This window comes from Salmo salar, chromosome ssa01 (genome assembly GCF_905237065.1).
Source record: "Salmo salar chromosome ssa01, Ssal_v3.1, whole genome shotgun sequence".
NCBI classification, from domain to species: Eukaryota; Metazoa; Chordata; class Actinopteri; order Salmoniformes; family Salmonidae; genus Salmo; species Salmo salar.
In genome coordinates, this window is record NC_059442.1 from 128666678 (window position 1) to 128690908 (window position 24231).

The following is a 24231-nucleotide window of genomic DNA, read 5'->3' on the forward strand; positions in this document are numbered from 1 at the left end:
TTCCGCGTCCAAATTGCATTGTGGGATAGGTAATTTTTTGTGCACTTATTTGACATCGCTGCCATGCGTCCATGGAAACACAGCAAACAAACAAGGCAGATGGACACGAGATGAGAGTGAAATTCCATAGACGCAGGCGAGGAAAACAGGTGTCTACAAAATGGTAAAAGCTGCCTATGTTGTCATTTTGTATTTATAAAACTGTGCAAGATGCCTATAATTAAAGTTCCAGTTGTCCATAATTTGGGGATAATTTCCCAAACACACAAAGAGGATTTGCAAAAAAGACTTTTCAAAAAAGCTCAGGAAATAACAATCACAACCAATTCAAAGGCTACCAGGTAAGGACTGAGTTTACTGCACTGTCCCTTTTTGATCTTAATTAAGTAATGTAGCCTATAACCTGTATGTGTGTAAAGGTCTGGACCATATGGCACAGGTGATGGTAAACTTGCACAATAACCTCAGGGTTGCTGGTTCAAGCTCTGTCTCTGCAAAATGAGCTAGACTGGGGAACTCAATTTAGGCTACTGTCAGAATTATGTTTTACTGTTTCAATCTCGATATATTTTTGTAAAATGTATATACCCCTTCGTAAAAAATTGCATAGCCTACTACTGTAAGGTTGTTGTCTTCACTTATGCCTACTGTATGGTAAAATGTGTCTATTTTACAGAAACCCATTTGAAATAACAGAGGAGTTTATCAAAAAGTACAACAATTCCCAGGGCTCTGAGGAACAAGACAAGTATAATGAGCTGGCACGACAACTACTTAGCCGAAGCAAGGTGTTTACCTGGACATGTCCAATATGAAATGCTCATATGTTCATGTTCTGTTGCAAACGATACAGGGGTGCGTTCAGTTCGATTAAATGTTTGTTACATTACAAAACGTCTTGTACTGATCAACACCTTTCTCCAAAACGTTCTTCAAATTTCTTTAACAGACTTTGAAGGTACGTATTTAAAGTGCAGCGGCCACGCTGACAGCGTTCCCCAACCCACAACCCAACCCTCCCCTTTTCCCGTTTAATTGGACGTACCATAATGTTTTTTGTACTGAACGCAGCCCAGGTGTCAATGTCCCGCATTCATTTCTCAACCATTTTCTGTGACAGTTCACAGAATTCACAGCAGATGGTGACAAAATCAAATATGTGAGGCTATTTAACTGGACACTACGGTTGGGGCCAATTCCATTTAAATTCCAGTCAATTCAGGAAGTACATTGAAATTCCAATTCTCTTCTTGCGTTTCAATTAGGAAAAATGTGGCATAGGAATTTGGTTTACTTTCTGAATTGACTGGAATTTAAATGGAATTGACCCCAACCCTGCTGTACACCTCAAGGTTACCATATTTTTCCTCAACAGCGTAGAGCTGGACTGAAATGCATGGGCGAGGGCTACCACGTTCAGCTTCCTCTGGCATGGACAGAGCTGCTGTTGCTTGGTTTGTGCCATGGTAAAATTCAAAATGGTAGGTTATTATTGAGAGACCTATTGTGCATAGAGTGCACTTTTCAGTAACTGTACTGTAATGATTGGGCTGGGCCCTGATTTCTTTCCTGACCATTTGACCTGACCATTAAAAACTCAGGGCACTATAGATTACTATAACTATGCAACTAGAGCCTAGAGGTTTTCCTGGTCAGGTCACATGGTCAGGAAAGATTTAGGGCCTTGGTAATTATAATGATTATGAATAATATGTTAATGCCATAGCTGTTAACACATACTGTTTTTGTTTAAATCAAGACAAACATTGTGTTACCTCTTTAGATTCCCTGGATTCCCTTCTGATGTCATTGGACCATGCTCCAGTGCATGCAGAACAGATTCCTGCCCTCTTTTACCTGGGAGAGTCAGTCTTGTACTGGGTCTGTGCTGATACGTCTCAGAAGCCCAATTTGTACACCTGCGAAGTGAAGATACTCAAGGTAGAGTGGACAGATCTATGTTTCTTTTAAGTACGTGTCACTGTGTGGGAAAAAATACCTTATGTAACAAGTTTACAGAACAGCCATACTCCTAAAACAGGGTAAGAACTTGAATTGTATTATATTTAGTTCACCTTTACAATTTTATTGTGCTCTTTTAGCTGGGATATTTGGTCTTCTTGAGACTATTTCTCTTTCACATCTCTGGAAACCTGAGTGGATACCAAAGAAGCAAATCCCATCTTCACGTTTTTTTAAAAGGTAGAGTACTAGATGGAGAAATAGTGATTCATTCTACTTTTACATAGTAATATACTGTAATGGTGTAATTATTGTGTGTGTTCACATGCAGGTTCTACTAATTGATGTAAACTGTGTTGTTGAAAAACACAACTAATGGCTGTAAACTGTTGTTTCCCTTTTAGCTCTGTCTCAGTGTGAGCCATGCTACCAACCGTATCCAAACATTTTGCTCTCAGTGCACTTCATGTTACGTTCAGGGGAGATCATTTGTGGACTGGAACCTTTTCAAGATGATTCAGCATCAGTAAGAGTTCCATGCAAATTCTACAAATCTCCTAAAATATTTATTTTGGTCCTGGTGGAACAGTTGTTAAGAGCGCTGCCCATAATATATACCCTTAATTAAGTAAAAGTACTTTAAAGTACTATTTAGGTCGTTGTCTCTGTACTTTACTTTACTATTTATATTTTTGGACAACTTATACTTTTACTTCACTACATTCCTAAAGAAAATCATGCACTTTTTACTCCATACATTTTCCCTGTCATCCAAAAGTACTTGTTACATTTTGAATGCTTAGCAGTACTGGAAAATGGTCCAATTCACACACTTCTCAAGAGAACATCCCTGGTCATCCCTACTGCCTCTGATCTCACTAAACACACATGCTTCGTTTATAAATTATGTCTGAGTGTTTGAGTGTTCTCCTGGCTATCCGTAAATTTAAAAAAAAACAAGGAAATGGTTCCGTCTAGTTTGCTTAATATAATGAATTTTAAATTAATTTGACTTTACTTTTGATACTGAAGTACATTTTAGCAATTACATTTAAGATGATATAGCTTTAGACTTTTACTCAAGTAGTATTTTACTGGGTGACTCACTTTTACATTAGTCATTTTCTATGAAGGTATCTTAACTTTTACTCAAGTATGACAATTGGGTACTTTTTCTACCAGTGCTGTAATGTAAGTTGCTTTGGATAATACTCTTCTAAGTGGCATATATTCATTTAAATCCAGTCTATCCCAAAAATGAATTTGGTTTAAGATTAGTATAAGATTAACATTGGAAAAGTGTATTCACATTCACTCAAATGCATGTCAGTATGTGTAATTTTGCACTGTGTCATAACACAACATGACTTATCTAGGTGGCTAATTAAGCGATAATGCCCTCAACTGGTATTTGGAAGATATATTGGCACGGGTGTTGTTAGTCCTGAGACAAAGTTGAGTGCTGGCAAACCATGCCAATATATCCTCCTAACACCAGCTTCTAGGGCATTATCACTTTTATACAACGGGTTACCAACATATTCAAATAATGATTAAAATATTTTAATTATTTTATTTTTTAAAATTAATTTATTCATACTATTTAATCCTTTCAGGAGATATAGTCCCGACACAAATCTATGGTTGATACCCAAGCCGGTTGGTCGTTCGTTCTATTGGTTTGGTTGCCAAAAACGCGACCCAGTTGAAGTCTTTTTGTTCTGTATCAATGGACGTGACCCAGTTGTTCATTCCAAATGTTCCATTGCCATACTGGCTGGCAACCTTCTTATCCCTTGCTTGCTAGCTAGTCAACTGCAGCTAACTTACAGTCACGTCAAACAGTGCAGCCAGAATAACAGCTAGGTAGCTGCATTTGCGTTTGTTTAAGCTGTTTTCTAGTGACATTTACAGTGCCTTGCGAAAGTATTCGGCCCCCTTGAACTTTTCGACCTTTTGCCACATTTCAGGCTTCAAACAAAGATATAAAACTGTAATTTTTTGTGAAGAATCAACAACAAGTGGGACACAATCATGAAGTGGAACGAAATTTATTGGATATTTCAAACTTTTTTAACAAATAAAAAACGGAAGAATTGGGCGTGCTTAATTATTCAGCCCCCTTAAGTTAATACTTTGTAGCTGTAAGTCGCTTGGGGTATGTCTCTATCAGTTTTGCACATCGAGAGACTGACATTTTTGCCCATTCCTCCTTGCAAAACAGCTCGAGCTCAGTGAGGTTGGATGGAGAGCGTTTGTGAACAGCAGTTTTCAGTTCTTTCCACAGATTCTCGATTGGATTCAGGTCTGGACTTTGACTTGGCCATTCTAACACCTGGATATGTTTATTTGCTTTATGTTTTGGATCATTGTCTTGTTGGAAGACAACTCTCCGTCCCAGTCTCAGGTCTTTTGCAGACTCCATCAGGTTTTCTTCCAGAATGGTCCTGTATTTGGCTCCATCCATCTTCCCATCAATTTTAACCATCTTCCCTGCCCCTGCTGAAGAAAAGCAGGCCCAAACCATGATGCTGCCACCACCATGTTTGACAGTGGGGATGGTGTGTTCAGGGTGATGAGCTGTGTTGCTTTTACGCCAAACATAACGTTTTGCATTGTTGCCAAAAAGTTCGATTTTGGTTTCATCTGACCAGAGCACCTTCTTCCACATGTTTGGTGTGTCTCCCAGGTGGCTAGTGGCAAACTTTAAACAACACTTTTTATGGATATCTTTAAGAAATGGCTTTCTTCTTGCCACTCTTCCATAAAGGCCAGATTTGTGCAGTATACGACTGATTGTTGTCCTATGGACAGAGTCTCCCACCTCAGCTGTAGATCTCTGCAGTTCATCCAGAGTGATCATGGGCCTCTTGGCTGCATCTCTGATCAGTCTTCTCCTTGTATGAGCTGAAAGTTTAGAGGGACGGCCGGGTCTTCGTAGATTTGCAGTGGTCTGATACTCCTTCCATTTCAATATTATCGCTTGCACAGTGCTCCTTTAAACTTCTCCACAACAGTATATCGGACCTGCCTGGTGTGTTCCTTGTTCTTCATGATGCTCTCTGCGCTTTAAACGGACCTCTGAGACTATCACAGAGCAGGTGCATTTATACGGAGACTTGATTACACACAGGTGGATTCTATTTATCATCATTAGTCATTTAAGTCAACATTGGATCATTCAGAGATCCTCACTGAACTTCTGGAGAGAGTTTGCTGCACTGAAAGTAAAGGGGCTGAATAATTTTGCACGGACAATTTTTCAGTTTTTATTTGTTAAAAAAGTTTGAAATATCCAATAAATTTCGTTCCACTTCATGATTGTGTCCCACTTGTTGTTGATTCTTCACAAAAAAGTACAGTTTTATATCTTTATGTTTGAAGCCTGAAATGTGGCAAAAGGTCGAAAAGTTCAAGGGGTCGAATACTTTTGCAAGGCACTGTATTTTGATACATCCACAGGCCTGCCAACTTTTGAAGAAAGCCCGGAGTGAGATTTGCTACGTGAATTTCATTGCCCCCTGGCACAACCGCTAGATGGGGGACTGGGGGTCCTCCTCCAGGAAAATGTTACTTTTTTAAAGCTCATTTCCTGAAATGCTATGTATTTTGACATGGCTTAGACCTATGAGCAGGGTGGAAAATTAAAAACCACAGTTCAGGTGGAAAAAAAAAAGAAGGAAGGGAAGGGAAGTGCTACTAAGGTTCACAATAGTAGTTTTTTGTAGACAGAAGCTGCTAAGATACACAATAGCAGGTTTTGGTAGACAGAAGCTGCTAAGGTACACAATAGCAGGTTTTGGTAGACAGAAGCTGCTAAGGTACACAATAGTAGGTGTTGGTAGACAGAAGGTGCTAAGGTACACAATAGTAGGTGTTGGTAGACAGAAGTTGCTAAGGTACACAATAGTAGGTTTTGGTAGACAGAAGGTGCTAAGGTACACAATAGTAGGTGTTGGTAGACAGAAGGTGCTAAGGTACACAATAGCAGGTTTTGGTAGACAGAAGGTGCACTTTGGTAAAAGGTGTAAATTGGTCATCAAAAGAAAAGGAGGACCAAGGCACTCTTCATATAATTAATTAAAATGCCTTTATTTGTATGGCATGTTCAATGGAAACAAAGTTTAAAAACTCTGACGCGTTTCTGCTGCATGGCCTTCTTCAGGGAGTACAAACATATGATAATACAATGTCCTCTTTTGAACAGCTTTTTCCAATCAACCCTGATTTGAAGTAGTGGTTACAGAATTCACTGGACAACACCTAGTAAGCAATACTATACACATATTTTTTAAAGTTAAATACTGTAGATATGTTATCAGAAATGCTAATCAAGGCTTGAAGCATCAGAACCCCTAGAAAGGTAGTTCTAACCTTGAACATGACTGGGCAAAGTGTTAAGAATAGGAGAGCCATCTATTTTATTGTACACTAGATCACAGCAAACGGACCACAGCAGTCTAAACATAGCTGAGGGCAGTTGAGCAATATGTCCACTAAATGACAGCGAAGGGACCTCTCACAGGAAAGGTGAGAAATCCATATCTTCATTTAAACCAGGGTACTTAGTGGCCTGTAGTTTGTAAATTCCAAGAACTTTCCCTTTGGTCTAGTTGTTGAAGACGGTCCCCTTTTCTAATTGAGGCCGGAACATGATCAATACCCATAGCTTGTAGGGAGGCAGGGTTGCCATGGTGTAAGGACATGTAGTGCCTTGCCATGGGGTAGTCTTCATTGCCTACCCGTATGGCGTACTTGTGTTCCGCTAAGTGGTCTTGAAGGTGTCTCTGTGTCCGTCCTATGTAGAACACCTTGCACTGTGGACATTCCAGTCTGTAGATGACATGAGTGGTTTTGCAGTTAATGAAATGCTTGACTTGATACTCCATTTTAGAAGCTGTGTCAACAAAATACTTTTTCTGTGCAATATTTTTGCAATGGTTGCACTGGTTGCATTTAAAAGAGCCCTTGGGTTTGTGGTCTAGCCAAATTTTTGGAGAGTCACCAGGAATATAGCTGTGGACTAATTTGTCATTTAGGGTAGGACATCTCTTAAAGCTTATGACTGGTGGCTCTGGGAAGACTTGGCATAGTAGCGTATCACTTTGGATGATTCCCCAATTCTTTTTATCATTTTCATGTTCTGTATTTTGTAACAAAGTACACTCTCTCTAGTACATCACGGTGTGCTCCCCTTCGCAACAAGTTCTCTCTGTCAAGTCGTCCGGCCCTTATACCTGCATCTTTCAGGACCTGAGCACTGTAACCGCGATTCAAGAAGCGATTCTCCAATTCAGCAGCTTTGACACTGTAATCTGTTTCCTGATCGCAAATTCTGCGGACTCTTTGGAATTGGCCATATGGAATGTTCTCTTTTAGCCTTTTGGAGTGAAAGCTGTCTGCCCTCAGAATCGTATTCCCATCTGTAGGCTTCCTAAAGATTGATGTGTGCAAACAACCTTTGTCATTTTTTACTGATGTCAAGGCCCAAAAAATGAATGTCTTCCTTGCTGTACTCCCTACTTAGTTTGATGTTAGGGTTAATGCTGTTAAGGTATTGGTGAAAGGAAATAAGTATATCTTCTGAGCCAGACCAGAACTGGCAAACATCAATATAGCGTCCCAAACATATAATCTGGTCAAATAACTGGTTTTTAGAAGGATCCAAAATGAAGTCATTTTTACCATTTACATAAGTACAAACCAGCGTAGGAAGGGCTGTAGCAAGCTTCCATGGCACATCCTTTGACTTGTTTAAAAATATGGTCCTGAAAGACAGATGTTATTATTAAGAGTCCATTCAGTCAGTGAAACAATGAATTCTGTGGGAGGCATCTCAGTTTCAGGCCAGGTACTCAATGGTACATAGCTGCCAATCCTTGTTTGTGTTTAATGGTGGTGTATAGAGACTCCACATCCATGGTGACTAAAAAGGAAGCTGTACCTATATTGTTCAATTCCTTAATGTTGTTCAATACATCTGTGGTGTCTTGAATAGAGGTCGACCGATTATGATTTTTCAACGCCGATACCGATTATTGGAGGACCAAAAAAAGGCGATACCAATTAATCGGCCGATTTCTTTCATTTATTTATTTGTAATAATGACAATTACAACAATACTGAATGAACACTTATTTTAACTTACTATAATACATCAATAAAATCTATTTAGCCTCAAATAAATAATGAAACATGTTCAATTTGGTTTAAATAATGCAAAAACAAAGTGTTGGAGAAGAAAGTAAAAGTGCAATATGTGCCATGTAAAAAAGCTAACGTTTAAGTTCCTTGCTCAGAACATGAGACCATATGAAAGCTGGTGGTTCCTTTTAACATGAGTCTTCAATATTCCCAGGTAAGAAGTTTTAGGTTGTAGTTATTATAGGAATTATAGGACTATTTCTCTCTATACGATTTGTATTTCATATACCTTTGACTATTGGATGTTCTTATAGGCACTTTAGTACTGCCAGTGTAACAGTATAGCTTCCGTCCCTCTCCTCGCTCCTACCTCGGCTCGAATCAGGAACACATCGACAACAGCCACCCTCGAAGCAGCGTTACCCATGCAGTCTCAGAGCGAGTGACGTTTGAAACGCTATTAGTGTGCACCCGGCTAACTAGCTAGCCATTTCACATCGGTTACACCAGCCTAATCTTGGGAGTTGACAGGCGTGAAGTCATAAACAGCTCAATGCATTGCGAAGGGCTGCTGGCAAACGCACGAAAGTGCTGTTTGAATGAACGCTTACGAGCCTGCTGCTGCCTACCATCGCTCAGTCAGACTGCTCTATCAAATCATAGACTTAATTATAACATAATAACACACAGAAATACGAGCCTTAGGTCATTAATATGGTCGAATCCGGAAACTATCATCTCGAAAACAAAACGTTTTTCCTGTCAGTGAAATACGGAACCGTTCCGTATTTTATCTAACGGGTGGCATCCCTAAGTCTAAATATTCCTGTTACATTGCACAACCTTCAATGTTATGCCATAATTACGTAAAATTCTGGCAAATTACTTCGCAACGAAGCCAGGCGGCCCAATCTGTTGCATATACCCTGACTCTGCATGTAATGAATCCAAAATGACCCAATTTCACCTGGTTAATATTGCCTGCTAACCTGGATTTCTTTTAGCTAAATATGCAGGTTTAAAAATATATACTTCTGTGTATTGATTTTAAGAAAGGCATTGATGTTTATGGTTAGGTACAGTTGTGCAACGATTGTGCTTTTTCGCTAATTTGCTTTTGTTATATCATCCCCCGTTTGGCGAAGTCGGCTGTCTTTGTTAGGAAGAAATAGTCTTCACAGTTCGCAACGAGCCAGGCGGCCCAAACTGCTGCATATACTGACTCTGTTTGCAAGAGAAGTGACACATTTTCCCTAGTTAAAAGAAATTCATGTTAGCAGGCAATATTAACTAAATATGCAGGTTTAAAAATATATACTTGTGTATTGATTTTAAGAAAGACATTGATTTTTATGGTTGGAGCAATGTGTACCTAAGCGATTATATGCAACGCAGGACAGGCTAGATAAACTAGTAATATCATCAACCATGTGTAGTTAACTAGGGATTATGATTGATTGATTGTTTTTTTATAAGATAAGTTTAATGCTAGCTAGCAACTTACCTTGGCTTCTTACTGCGTTCGCGTAACAGGCAGGCTCCTCGTGGAGTGCAATGTAAAGCAGGTGGTTAGAGCGTTGGACTAGTTAACCGTAAGGTTGCAAGATTGAATCCCAGAGCTGACAAGGTAAAAATCTGTCGTTCTGCCCCTGAACAAGGCAGTTAACCCACCGTTCCTAGGCCGTCATTGAAAATAAGAATGTGTTCTTATCTGACTTGCCTAGTTAAATAAAGGTCTAAAAATAAATAAATAAATCGGCCAAATCGGCGTCCAAAAATACCGATTTCCGATTGTTATGAAAACTTGAAAACGGCCCTAATTAATCGGCCATTCCGATTAATCGGTCGACCTCTAGTCTTGAAGATAGGCTGGGAGTGACGGCAGATGAGGCTTAATAAAGTAATCAATGTAGTTGGAGATGGGTTCTGTCAGACTTTCATTACCACTAATCACTGCTCTACCTGGGGGGTTTTCAAAATTCTTGTGGACCTTTGGAAAAAGATAATACTTTTTTAACTCATTGTCTGAAATGTAGCCATTCTCCTTAGCTTCTGTGAGGATCCCTTTCAATTAAGTTTTTAGGTCCTCTGTAGGGTTGAAGGTAAGAGATCGTTAGAATTCATCGTCTAATTGACGGTAGACTTCTGTCACATATGTCTTTACGCCATACTACGGTACCGCCACCTTTTGTCTGCTTTTTGAACCACAATCCGTGGCCTTCAGATGTAGAAACAAAATAGGTCAATCTTTCTATTGAATTCATTAGTTGAGTACGTGGCTGCAAAGGACAGTCCTTTAGACAAGACCCTTACACAACCATCATAAAGGGGTTCTCCAGAAATGTTGATCACAGCCTTGTTCTGGTCCTGCTTCGTGTGGTTGGATAGTCTTGATTTCTTCCTCCCCCTCTGTGTTGGCCTCTTCCACGTCATCTCCCTCTCTTGTTGGGGAACCTGCGTGGCTTCTCTTCCTGGTCTAAAAAATCTTGGGAGGAGCTGGCCTCTGAGCGTCTTGGGTGATCCTCATCATCGCTGCTCGTAAATTTGATCTAGGCTTCCTCTGTGGGTGTGATTCTGAATTCTTGCGGGTTGCGGGTTCTCCAGGCAATGGGATGGTATTCTTCGGCTTGCAAGCCTCCCCCTTTTTCCTCCAAACATAACGATGGTCATTATGGCCAAACAGCTCTATTGAGACCAGAGGACATTTCTCCAAAAAGTACGATCTTTGTCCCCATGTGCAGTTGCAAACCATAGTCTGGCTTTTTTATGGCGGTGTTGGAGCAGTGGCTTCTTCCTTGCTGAGCGGCCTTTCAGGTTATGTCGATATAGGACTCGTTTTACTGTGGATATAGATACTTTTGTACCTGTTTCCTCCAGCATCTTCACAAGGTCCTTTGCTGTTGTTCTGGGGTTGATTTGCACTTTTCACACCAAAGTACGTTCATCTCTAGGAGACAGAATGCGTCTCCTTCCTGAGCGGTATGACAGCTGCGTGGTCCCATGGTGTTTTTACTTGCGTACTATTGTTTGTACAGATGAACATGGTACGTTCAGGCGTTTGGAAATTGCTCCCAAGGATGAACCAGACTTGTGGAGGTCTAAAAAAAACTATTCTGAGGTCTTGGCTGATTTCTTTTGATTTTCTCATGATGTCAAGCAAAGGGGCGCTGAGTTTGAAGGTAGGCCTTGAAATACATCCACAGGTACACCTCCAATTGACACAAATGATGTCAATTAGCCTATCAGAAGCTTCTAAAGCCATGACATCATTTTCTGGAATTTTCCAAGCTGTTTAAAGGCACAGTCAACTTAGTGTATGTAAACTTTTGACCCACTGGAATTGTGATACAGTGAATTATAAGTGAAATAATCTGTCTGTAAACAGTTGTTAGAAAAATGACTTGTGTCATGCACAAAGTAGATGTCCTAACTGACTTGACAAAACTATAGTTTGTTAACAAGAAATTTGTGGAGTGGTTGAAAAACAAGTTTTAATGACTCCAACCTAATTGTATATAAACTTCCGACTTCAACTGTAGGTGTTAAGGCCCTGCAATAGACTTGTGTCCTGTCCAGGGGGTGTACTTTACATCAAGATGCCTCACGCTACAGAAACAGGAGATCGGCTCCTGCCCAATGAGCCATTCGGGCTCGCACAAGCCAAAGCTCTTATAATGTTACTTTTTTACTACTTATGCCTACTATATTGTTGAAGATCCTTTCCATCATCTTACTCTAAATAGACAAAATATGTGTTTATGAGTTGTGAGACCCCTACCATCTCTGCCTAGCTTGTGCACGTTACTAAAATATCAAAAATGATTTTGGATTCCTGGAGCATTTAATATCCAATGCTTATTTGTATGACTTATTCAAAACTGTCCAAGAATGTCTGCAATAATAATAAAAATATCCTACATTTTCGAAGACACAAGTACGCATATCGGATATGTGATTACACTGGGAAAATTGGGAAGAAGTGGAATAATAGAATAAGTCTGGGGAATAACGGTAGTGTTCTTGGTGACAAGCACAGTAATTACCCTATATTTTAGCCCATTGTTAAGAATGAGAATTGTTCCACTGATCAGACTAAATCAAGTAAATAGATAATACAATCTCCTGAAGACAAGATTACATAAATCTGCCCCTACAACCTAACCAAGGAATTGTTATATTCATTCCCTCCTCTAGAATCAACTTACACTTTTCGGTTGAAAACTGTTTGACAAAATTATTTTCATAGTTACAAATAAGGTCACCCTACCAAACTTCCCTGCTAAAACATACTGTAGGTCAGTGGAGGCGCCTCAGAGGAGGAAGGTGAGGACCATCCTCCTCAGTGAATTTCATAAAAATAAAAATGGTAAAACATTGAAAAGCTATTTAGATAAAACTATACAAAATATATTCACATATCACCAAATAATTAATTAAAACTGTTCTCACCCCCTTCCATAGACTTACAACAGTAATTATGACAGGTTGGAGGACGTCCTCCAACCTATCAGAGCTTTTGCAGCATGAACTGACATGTTGTCCACCCAATCAAAGGATCAGAGAATGAATCTAGTACTGAAAGCATGAGCTACAGCTAGCTAGCACTGCAGTGCATAAAATGTGGTGAGTAGTTGACTCAAAGAGAAAGACAATAGTTGAACAGTTTTCAACATATGAATTTCTTCAAAAATGAAGGAGAAGCGAGAGAGGGTGAGTGTCATTTTTTTCTCACTTTTAGTTTCATTTACTTATCTAGCAAATGCAGCTGGCTTGTTTAGTTACTCAACACCCGGCTCAAACAGAGGAATGCTATGTTAGCTAGGTGGCTATGACTATCCAACACAACACTGGAACTCTTCCAAGTCAAGGTACGCTTTTGGTTTTATTAATTTATTGCCACCGGCACCTGCCGGTGTAACTGCTTAATGACTGTACCTTACTGCATGATTGTAGTGGGTTTACTAACGTATTTGTTTTATTAGCTATGTTGACTAGAATGTTACTTTAGCTAATATAGGTACAACGATGTAGGCTGTGTGTAGCGGTTATGACATGGTTTGGTTTGGAAAGGTTTTTTCGCCTGGTCACATAGAGCTGATGTGTTGTTTATTGAAGTCCACAAACAAAGGGAAAAGGTGAGAGGAGGAGAGTGCATAGAGGCGAGAAGGAATACAACGTGGCTGCTATGAAAGTGAACTGTGTTTATGCATGATCAGGTGTGTATTCATTCAGCCGATTCTGTTGAATTTTATTTTCTTAAACGGAAGCAAATTACCAGAATATGTCCAATAGAAACTCGTTTGCAACTGTTGGACTAATGATTGCACCCTAGATTAGCTAGAAGCAGGCAAACATGTGCAAGGCGGTATTGAATGGGTCACTGTCTGTCCATGTGTCACTGTTTGTCATCTCAAATTTTTCTCTCATCCTGTGTGCACCTACTTTGTAAACTTTCATTCAGGCTAGGTTGTAGCAACCTCATGATGGGTATAGGGAACATTTGAGTATCATGTAGTAGCCTAAACCTATCGATGTTACATTGAATTGGGTGAATGGAATATGAATGACAGTCATCAAACATGTTGTAATAGAAAAAAGAAAATCGTCCCCCCTCATCATAAACGGCAGTGACCGCCACTGCTGTAAATCTAATTAATACATTTTCTTTGTCACAGCCTAAATGCCAATCACCAAACGAGGAATGCGAGTGTGGATTAAATCGACTTTAGTACATGCTGTCAAAAGGCTGCATTCAGCAATAATAGGGACGGGAGTAACAGCAAAACATTTTTTGACATTGTACATAAAATGCTCTTTTTACAGTTTTATAAACTCAGCGGAGAACATTCTCGCTCTGCATTCAGCTCCACTCTAATTTGAGGGGCGTTTCTTTAAAACATGCATTCAATCCCCTTGATCCCTTACATAACTAGACCAATAATATGCTTCAATGTTCAGCTGTTCACTGTGCTGTTGCAAAACAGGACAGTAGTAGAGGTTCCGCTCGTGATGTTAAATTGCAGGCACAGAAGCTACGATTTCAAAACGATTTGGAGCACAGTTGAAAAGTTAACGCGCTGACTATACAATTAACTAATTCGAAAAATAAAAGCAGTACTTTTCAATGCGTGAGAAGAGGGTCAAATGCGTGTGTCTCACTGCCAATGTGTGAGAGTTGGCAGATATGCATCCACAACAATGAGCTAATGATGGGCGATTTCGCCTGGCAAAGAAAATGCTCTCTCATCAGGACACTGTTGTTCAGAGGAGCTAGCCAACAACACAGCTAACACAATCACTTGAAACTGTAAAGGCTGCAAACTAGCTGCATTTTGTTTCGTTCGACCTGTTTTCTATTGACATTTCTTTCTACATAGCCATAAAAATGATGCCAGCTGATTCATGATTTCGCCTGGCTGAGAAAAGCTGTCAATCTCATCCCGACCCTTACACAGTTTATTACTATGGAACAGCTAGAGGTCGAATTTCAATACTGAAATAATATTGCAAATGTCAGTGAGACAGTAAGGGTTATACAAATCTCCACTATTGAAAACCAGTTGCTAGTCTAAAAGAAACGGGAGATAATGTCAAGATGCTTTTTACAGTGGAGATCAAGTTGAGGAATTCATATACATTGCCTGGCTGGGTTGATGTAAATAGGCATTTCAAAGTCATAGCTTTAGCCGGTGGTAATTTGTGGAATAAACACAGGCTGGAATGCGGTTTCAACCAATAAGCGTCCAGGATTAGACCCACCCGTTGTATACTGTTTGCATATCCCGTAGCTACGTCCTGATGCTTTCCATATGTGATCTGTTGTGTACTGTAGGCTCAGGCAGACTGTCAGGAGTATGACGTGAACCAGGTGCTCTGGCATTGTCTTCTCAGTTGGTACTGCGTGCAAAACAATGTCCGCCAGCTCTCCCAAGTAGCACACCACCTCATCATGCTGAGAGAGGAGCTGCAGAAAGACGACTGGTTGGTTTGGGCTGTGTATTGTAGTCTTGTTCTCTCCAACAGTCAAACTTTTCATTAGTGCAACATTAGTATAGACTACATCACTCATACATTAGTTCATACATTACTCCTGATGTATCATTCTTCATAAATATATGAATGTTTATTTTATACCAGTATCAAGTCATAGACTTGTGTAATCATCCAAATCAAAGTGTTTTATTCTAAATTAATACATTTTATTTAATCTATTTTAAATCCAGGGTGGACTGTGCTTTGGGATTAATGGTTCTGGGTGAGGCTGCAAAGTCCAGCTTGTTGTGCCTTCAGATGTTGATGAGTCTCCACATCAACCCAAAGACAGAGCAGGATGGGATTATAGAAGAAAATGTAAAGCTATTAACTGCCATTCATATTATGGGCTGGTTACCCAGACCAAGATTAAGCCTAGTCCTGGACTAAAAGTTATTTTTTAACTGGAGATTCTCCATTGAGCATGCTTTTTTTTAGCCCAGGTCTAGGCTAAATCTGGTTCTGGTAAAGCCGGCCCATATCCACACACTAAATGAACTTCTCTCTCTTTTCATTTCTTTCATTCGTGCTATAGGTATGTCATCCTCTTTTCCAGGAAGGTATGTCTCAGAGTGGTTGCTGGCCGTGGCAGTTGGAACACATCTATACCACTGTGTTAGCAGATATATGCCAGCATAGCAGCAATGCAGAGATACAGAAAACAGCTCTGCTGGGCAGTCAAACCCCTCCAGGATATCACAATACTGATGGACTGCTTAAACTTCTGAACCACTGTAAGTCCAGGAAGTGGCATGATGGATGGAGATAGTGGAAAAACAAGCAAACACTGAAACATGAGCATTGTACAAAAATAGCCACATTTATTTTGGTTTGTGTGAGTAATAGATTTTTCATCATCTTCAGATTTTATGCCTATATAATTTATTGCCTAAACTTCCATTGCATACATTACAGTTTAAAGCAAGAGTACGATCCAATGAAACAGCTTGCGTTAGCCATTATCTTTACACCAAAAGTCTAAAGCAGTTATTCCCTATCCTGGTCTCCAGTTTGTCAGGGTTTTCACTGAGTGTGGTGTCATCTGTTTATTCGCTAGCTGGCGCCGAGGCCTGGCAGCTGCGCTACAGTGCTGTTCAGGCTTTGGTGTGCGTATGCCGAGGGCTCAGCGGAGCTGTGTTGCAGGAGGGGCTGAGGAATGTGGCCTGGATCACTCTGCAGGAACACCTGTGCCAAGAGACAGACCAGAGAGTCGGAGATGCCGCCCGGGTTATAGAGGTGCTGAGTTAGATCTTTTCCTAGTCCGGTCACATGGTTAGGATGAACTCTGGGCCTTATTCATCTCAAATGTCAACTTACTCTCAAAGGAAAGAGATGTCTTTGACTGCTGTATTGTCACAACTGCTTTTACCTTTACAAAGCATTGTTTAAAGCACAAACATATCTGCTTACCAGCTTCGAGCTGAATAACATCATTAGGAAAATCCTGAAAGTCCTGAAATTTGTCACAGTCTATAGTATGGAAGATTCTGAAAAACTAATATCAATTCCCTGTACACTGAGAGGATTCAGTCTTAAAATCCAAACAGAATCAACAACTCGGCTTCTTATTCACACATTTATTGTTAGCTGAAATATAATTTGCATCAGAAAAATGTTAAACCGGTTCTTACTTCTGATCGAAACAACGGGAACAAAGGCCGTTTTTGGTGATTTATGGATCCAATTAAAGATTAGCATATTTTATCATTACTGTGGTTATTACCATGGCATTGTTTAATACTCTGTCCAAGTTTTTGCAAATTAAAGGCATAACTGCTAAAATGACTAACTTATTGATTTATTTTTTAAACATAAGTTAAGGTACTGCTATTTTATTTGTTTCCTAGGCTGAAATTAATGTTCCAGAGAGCAGTCTTCTCAGTGAGAGAGGGAAGCCATCATCATCTTCCTCTGCTTCTAGCGTACCTGCTAGTCTACCTGGCCAATTGATCACCTGGAGGTTAGCATGTACCCTCTCTCAGCTCTACCTGCCCCCCACGCCTCTCCAGCTCACCCCCCACACCAAGGCCAAGAAGGAACCACCACCTCCCTCCAACAGGCCTAGGCTGGAAGCCTGTCGTCCACTGCCTAAAGAAACACTCCCTGGCCCTGCCAGTAAGACTCAGCATCCAACCAGACATCCAGAGGAATATCACAGTGCCCCGGGGTAAAGGAAACAGATTTTGGCTAAATTGTTCTATGTTATGACTACACTACTTTACGGAACTATGGAAAAGAAGTGAAATGTAATTTAACATGATGTTATTACATTTATTCTAGAAAAAGTAAGAAGTATCAAACTTACATGGACTTCAATGCACGTACAGATGTTGACTTGATGAGAGTTGTGGAGGACCAGGTGAGAGCATTACATTAAGGCATACATGAAAAGTGATTCACGCAAGGTATTACAAATCTGATATATGCAGATTACAATTATGAATGTAAATTTGTATTGATAATGTCCCTTGCATAAATAGAGATGTGCCAAAAACAAATCATAGAGCGTAATTAGAAATGAATGTACTCCTTTTCTAGTGTGTGTGATGTGTTCCTTATGGTGGCATTGTGACTGGGGGATATACTGTACCCTGATTGCTTTTTGAGGATGTTCTCTTGCTAAAAGCGTACTAGCCAACCCTTACTGTGCATGGTGTAGTATATTAGCAGTGATCGCTTAATCAAAGTCCTTATAATTTCTGATGATGGTTGAAAATAAGTATGGTTGGGACGGAAATTCAAATCAATTGTATTTTCATTTCACTACAGTGGCAAAAAGAACTACAGATCAAAATGGCAGAGGAGGAAGATGCTGAAAAGAATGAATTAGAGAAAGTACAAAAGGAAAAAGAGGAACAATTCAAAGAGATTATGAGGAGGCGGGTGGAAAAAGTCAAGAAGGACACCAAACCATATGAGCTGCCTGGATATCAACAAACGGGAGGTCAAATGTGAATCTGAAAGAGACATAAATGACTTGTGCCATGCTCTTTGTTATAATACTGATCCCAAAACATTTTACCATGATGATTGCATCTAGCATTATTTTGGAGGGAATAGGGTCTTGCATACAACAAGTGCAAATTTAATTGGCAAACGTAACTTGGGTTTCATCCTTTTTTAATCTCACATTATATGTACAGAAAGATAGAAAAATGTGACTCTTAACAAGCAACATTGGTAGAAAGAGATTTGCACATAACACCCTCCCCTGATGCTGATTTGTAAAGATAGCCAAAACTATTGAAATTCTATACCAAGAAAAGTATATTGTTTCTCAAACGTGCTTTTGATTTCAAATCATCCCAGACCAGCTTGTCTTGAAGGTGACTTTTGTCTCTCATAAACGGAAATACTTAAAATATTTGCTCATTTGATCAGATATGATAGAAACTATTAAACTAGCTTTGACATTCCCGTCGACATTTAAAAACATTACGAAACAATGGTTTCCACATTCATTTACATTGACACAAACAGACTTGAACTTTTTTTTAGCAACCAATGTCCCAGGAATCCTTCTGATTTGTTACACTAACAGTGGAGGTGCAATTCTTTGACCCTCCTATTAGCTAGGCATGCTGCCGTATCACGCTTATGATACGCTCATCTCAAAACACCCCAGGAAATGTAAGGGAATATTGTAAACATCGTTACCAGAAGGTTTGCGTTTCCTTGAAACTTCAAAGGTGGTCAAAACATCAAATAAAAACCCGTGGCAACATGTTGAAGTGGAATTGGAAATGGCTCAGTCAGGTCACAAGAAAGAACAGAACAAAACAAAAATAGTATGAGCAAACGTGACAGGGTTTGTGACCTTTGGCATGTGTCATATGCTTAAGCAAGCGGTTGTACGCTTTTGGCCATAGTAACAAAATGTGTCACAAGGATGTAATGAGTAACTATTGTAGATTTAGAATATTCGAATCATTCGGATGGATGTCATTAGCAGAAAGGGGGGATTGCTGCATATACTGTATCAATGTTGAGTTGGATCAGTTGCATAGTTTGATATCTAGGCTGTAGGCCCCAATTCAATCAATCGCACATAATAATCAACCACACGGTTTCCCAGACACGGATTTAGCCTAGTCCTGGACTAAAAAGCATTTATGATGCAGAATTTCCATTGAAAGTGCTTTCTAATCCAGGAATAAAGTTATTCCATGGAAAACCGGCCTTGAAAGTTCACTCAGAATGTTGACACTACAGGTGTTTTTTTTCTTTTCATCAATATCCAATTCTAACAATTTCCCAGAGAGGAGCAGAGTGGGGTGTGTCTGTTTTCACACCACCACCTCAATGCAGTGTGAACATTCTAAGTGAACTCACAGTGCAGTTTCCCTTTACCTGCAAGTGACTTGAATGGCTTTATGACTGGTACACCCTTGCAAATGTCTTGAACAAAACATCCGACTTGTGTGCTCTACCAAGAGGAGCTTCACAAAACAACAGTAGATGTGGCGTACGTGAGGACATTGCAAATCTCTGTTGAAGCAGTAGATATAGTGCACTGAGGTTATTGTAAGATATGATAAAAAAAAAAAAAATGTGATAGCTGTGTAAAGCAACAAAAAAATGTTTTATCACTCACTACAGTACATATATGAAGGTCACAATAACAGACCTTAATGCCACATGTCAATCTTGTGACATCAACTATTAAATGCATTCATTTCGCATCGATAACAAATTGTAAGTGACAATTTTCTCCCAAGAACAACATACAAAGATATGTACATAGGGCTCATTATAAAACTGTGAAGTAAGGCACATTTTTTGCTCTTTGGAACGACAACAAAACAAGATCTCACTTGCAATTAACAATTTATCACATATAAATGTTGACCGCTATAAAATATTGAATTAATATTTAGAATCAGTTGGCCTTCAAATCTTTTTTCAGGCACGCCAAGGACATGAAGCAATATTCACTATGACTGAAGCCATACCTCGGTATAAAGAAAACAAAGAATCACATTGTACAAAATCATATTTGTGGAAAAAGGAAATCTGAACATGTGGTCTTCCCAATAGAGTAAGTTCAAGTGAAATTGCAACACAAACGTTCCCAACACATACATAACCTGAGACTGCAGCATCACTAGGTATACTGGACTCAAACAATATAATATTGCACTTGTAGAATTAAGCTTAAGCAAGTTCCATTTACTTCTCCTGCCTCTCCTTTTCCACCTCTCTCCTTCCTTCTCGTCCTCCCTCTCTTCTTCCTAATCCTCTTCCCTTCCTCTTCCCCTCCTGTCTGTCTGTTCCAAGGCTTCTGCATTTCAGGCAGAGGCCGGATGTCGGGCTTGTTCCGCGGCGATCACCGACTCTCTCTGGCGATCGCCGACTCTCTCTGGCGATCGCCGCGGAACAAACGCTCATGTCAGCTGCACACGGTATGTGCTGATCTCCATTGGCTTAAGGCTGATTTCCTCTTGGTTCGACCTTTCCTCAGGCGTGTGCATCAGAGTAAGAGACGCAGGGGTGATGCTCTGGAACTTCAGTTCAGAAAACAGCTTCTCCGTGCGGATCTGTGAGAGAACCAATCCAAACATGAACAGCGGCGTTATACCCGCATGTTTGAATAGGAAAACCCAGTATGAAAGGCGTTGATGGATAGGTTCAATAAAAACATTTGACACCGATGATCACGATGAAATACCCTTTCCTTTTAGAAGCTATTAATATAACTGGACACTTAACAGGCTTATTAAATATATTAAGATTAAGTGCCTGGGTCAACAGAGATTTCACCATCTACTCTGGGAAATGTTCTAATGAAAACACTCTTGGTCATAACAGCCTTGATTTTCCTCTTGGAGAGAGATAAGTATTCACTTAAACCGATTATGGTTGCATTGTTATAGTTGTCATGACATTGGAAAAGGAGGAAATGTAATGAAAGGAATTTCCTTCCTCACTGCACATTTTCTGTGGCAAGTGACTCTTCAGCCGTTTTGCTCGAGGGGAAGTTAATTTCTGTAAAAAGAATGGTACTACTAGCTGCTTGAATAAAGAGCATTGCGGGCAACCCTCATTTTAACCCTCAGGTTAAAATTCCCTTTAATTAATAAAGTGTTTGGTCACAACTTTCATTTGTGTGTGTGTGTGTGTACGTGTGTTCCTGTGTGTGCCGGCATGTGTGTGGCAGGCCTTACCTTCCCCTGCGTGGTGGCACACAGTAGCCCTGTGTTCCTATTCGAGAGGGTGCAGTCAAAGCCTTTTCTGTGCAGAATCAAAGCCGCCTCGTCCGACGGCCCACCCCCTTCCTCCTGTAGGACCAGTGAGAAACGCTTCAGTCCCCATAAAGACCCCTCCTGTTCTCCCCCCCCTCCCTTCAGCCTAAACACTGGGGCAATTATAGAGACCACCCTTTCACAGGTCAGCTGCATTTCCACTGCCATGTTCGAGGAGCTGCTTCTGCAACAGACCTGGGTTCAAATACTGTTCTACATCATTTCAAACACTTTATCTGTGCTTTATTGAGCTGGTCTGGATGAATGGACCAATAGAATAGTCTCAATACCACAAACCCCACCCCACCTATCTGGAATACCAGGCAAGAAAGATCGAAAGGTTTTAAATAGTATCTGAACCCAGGTTCGGACTCAAACAGGGTTACTGCAGTCAATTTTATCCCCCTTTCAGAAACTGTTTTTCTTTCTCCCATCCACAGTTCCTGGCTGAGTATACGGAGATACCACAGTGCATACTAAGTGTGTTAGTAGTAGCGGCAGTGGTGTCATCATGTGAGCATTCGTATAAATTAGTACAAAGCCCTCGTCGAAAACACATTCAACGATTCCGCCCGTCTCCTCTTTTGATTTGTTCTCAGAGTCAAATTGGATGTCCGAGCGTGCCTTTACAATCGATAATTGAGCAAATTGGTCGGCAGATCCCGGCAACAATTAGCTCGATCTTTGACATGATAGACGGCGGTATCATCAGAGTTGATGGGCCATGCAACAACAAAGAGGAGATCATAGAAGACTTACAACATACAGATGTAGTGTATTTACCAGAGATGATATAAGGAAATTAATGGGGAGCCCCTTGGAGGAGTGCTGAGTGTGTGTTTTGTCCTAACAAGCAATTAAGCCAGTATTCCATACAGCCAGGGTAATCAATACAGACAGGGATGAGCTTAATCATATTAAAGACAATGACTATGAGAACACAGCGGTGCAGTCATCACTTTAGAAAACTTGGTAACTCTTTGTAAGGAGTTGCTCCTATGTAGTACCACTGTTATTACTGTGGCAACAACATTGTATTAACATGTTACATAGTAATTCATTGTTTGAATACAGTAGCAAATGACGTGAGCGTTTCTTTTTTGGGGAATAAGGGACGGTTCATTCGCAAAAATGTCTCGAACGCCATGAATATGCAAGTACAACGCAACAATTAAATCACTAGGTAACAACCTGTTAATGCAAGGTAAATGAAAACATTACTACACAGGTAAAAGAGCAAGACAATGTAAGGCTTGTTGCGGCCTTATGCTCCACAGACAGAAAATAAAATAAAGTATTATGTAGCAATACGAAAATCTTTACCTTGGACTGGATGGTGCGTAGGTTGACCAAGTGGACGTCACAGGGCAGTGATGAGGCCAGAGGGCTTAAGGGGGACAGAGACAGGGACTCTGCCTCCGTGCTCACAGCCATGGGGATCAGAGGGTGGTTCAGGTACAGCGACGACATGTGACTCAGCAGAGACGGGTAGCTGAGGGTAGAGGGTTTCTCCCCCTGGAAATATCAAAGCAGGGACAGGGACGGGTTAGAGGATTGATCATAATGTACTATATGACAATGTTTGAACCCTAATCGTCTTAATCAAGTCGCCATTGTCAGTGAACTTCAGTAAACCTACAATAGAACTACAAACTACAGTATTTATGAAAATGACAAAATTGCTTCAAATTCCTAGTATTAGTACCCCATCGGTCTTGGCCCTCTTCTCCAGTAGCAGGCGGAAGGAGCTGGCAGTAACTTTGTTGTCCAGGACGCCCTGGCCCAGCCCGCGGTTATCATCCTGGTTCAGCCGACGGTCCATGATCACCTCCAATTGGCCTGAAGGGGAAAAGATCAAAGTTGATCTATTTCAATATCATGTTGCCTTCTGTTCACATAACAGAAATGTGTATATATATAAATTTATAGCTTGGCAAGAAACAGCACGATAGAAACTGCACTCATTTTAAATCAAGTCATATCTCCTTCTTTTCACACCCTGGTGCCAAAATAGCAGATGACACTATGTACTGTACAGATGGTAATCTTAAAACCGAGCAGGGATGTCATCTTTCCTGGACACTTAAAGTACCGATGCCCTCCTTCCAATAGACAACAGAAAACAAATCCCCAGGAACGCACTCACCACTTTTGAGGCTGGCGGAGCCCAGGGACTGTGCGGTGAGCAGGGTCAGTCTGGTGCCGGGGTCCTGAAGGTAGGCCATACTGGTCATGGGGTAAAAGTTTGCCTGGAGAGGAAGTTTGGCCATGGTTTTTCTAGGCTGGATCTGCGAGAAAATCACATCAAATATGGTGGATAAATGAAGATGTCCCACTCATGCGCTGCCCAGCTGGCAAGTGTCTAAACTGACATTTTCAACTTCTCCCTGACCCAGTCGGTAATACCTACATGTTTCAAGCAGACGACCCTGTGCCCAAGAATGCCAAGGTAACCTGTCTAAATGACTATCGCCCCGTAGCACTCACATCTTTAGCCATGCAATGCTTTGAAAGGCTGGTCATGGCCCTCATCAGCACCATCATCCCAGACACCCTGGACCCACCTAAGTCATAGACTGTTCTCTCTGCTACTGCACGGCAAACAGTACAGGTGCACCAAGTTTGGAACCTACAAGACCCTGAACAGCTTCTACCCCCAAGCCATAAGACTGTGAAATGGTTAGTTAAATAGTTAACCAAATAGCTACTTGGAGTATCTGCATTGACCCTTTTTGCACTAACTCTTTTGACTCATCACATACGCTGTTGCTACTGTTTATTATCTATCCTGTTGCCTAGTCACTTTAACCCTACCTATATGTACATATTTACCTCAATTCATTTGTACCCC

The 24231-nt window shown here is 40.5% G+C and overlaps 2 protein-coding genes across 6 annotated transcripts in view; one reads left to right on the forward strand and one right to left on the reverse strand.

Annotated features, from left to right (window-relative positions):
• Positions 1 to 45: 45 nt before the first annotated feature.
• Positions 46 to 18573, forward strand: tmem232 (transmembrane protein 232). Of its 4 annotated transcripts, none has more exons than XM_014126688.2 (13): positions 46 to 341; positions 677 to 788; positions 1376 to 1481; positions 1784 to 1941; positions 2103 to 2202; positions 2367 to 2488; positions 14939 to 15087; positions 15330 to 15456; positions 15674 to 15872; positions 16196 to 16374; positions 16986 to 17305; positions 17419 to 17497; positions 17908 to 18573. In XM_014126688.2, exons 1-13 carry the CDS (start codon positions 211 to 213, stop codon positions 18091 to 18093), a joined length of 1968 nt encoding a protein of 655 aa, XP_013982163.1. In that variant the 5' UTR covers positions 46 to 210; the 3' UTR covers positions 18094 to 18573. The 4 variants fall into 4 exon arrangements, with proteins under 4 accessions (XP_013982163.1, XP_013982171.1, XP_013982181.1 ...); XM_014126696.2 differs by having other exon boundaries at positions 15695 to 15872; XM_014126706.2 differs by having other exon boundaries at positions 1381 to 1481.
• man2a1 (mannosidase, alpha, class 2A, member 1) overlaps positions 18242 to 24231 on the reverse strand; it is a 63013-nt gene continuing 57023 nt past the window's right edge. For both annotated transcript variants that reach the window (XM_014126665.2, XM_014126673.2), the window contains exons 18-22: positions 23527 to 23668; positions 23086 to 23219; positions 22704 to 22895; positions 21303 to 21416; positions 18242 to 20675 (exon numbers count right to left, since the gene is read on the reverse strand). In XM_014126665.2, coding sequence (XP_013982140.1) covers positions 20523 to 20675; positions 21303 to 21416; positions 22704 to 22895; positions 23086 to 23219; positions 23527 to 23668 — 735 coding nt within the window. In that variant the 3' untranslated portion in view covers positions 18242 to 20522. The remainder of the gene's footprint in view (positions 20676 to 21302; positions 21417 to 22703; positions 22896 to 23085; positions 23220 to 23526; positions 23669 to 24231) is intronic.

Bases quoted from the DNA above. Each gene is read 5' to 3' on its own strand.
- tmem232 (XM_014126688.2), top strand. From the start codon at position 211: ATGCCTATAATTAAAGTTCCAGTTGTCCATAATTTGGGGATAATTTCC. The intron at 342-676 runs GTAAGGACTGAG...TCTATTTTACAG, and splicing joins ACCAATTCAAAGGCTACCAG to AAACCCATTTGAAATAACAG. The intron at 15,457-15,673 runs GTAAAGCTATTA...TTCGTGCTATAG, and splicing joins ATGGGATTATAGAAGAAAAT to GTATGTCATCCTCTTTTCCA.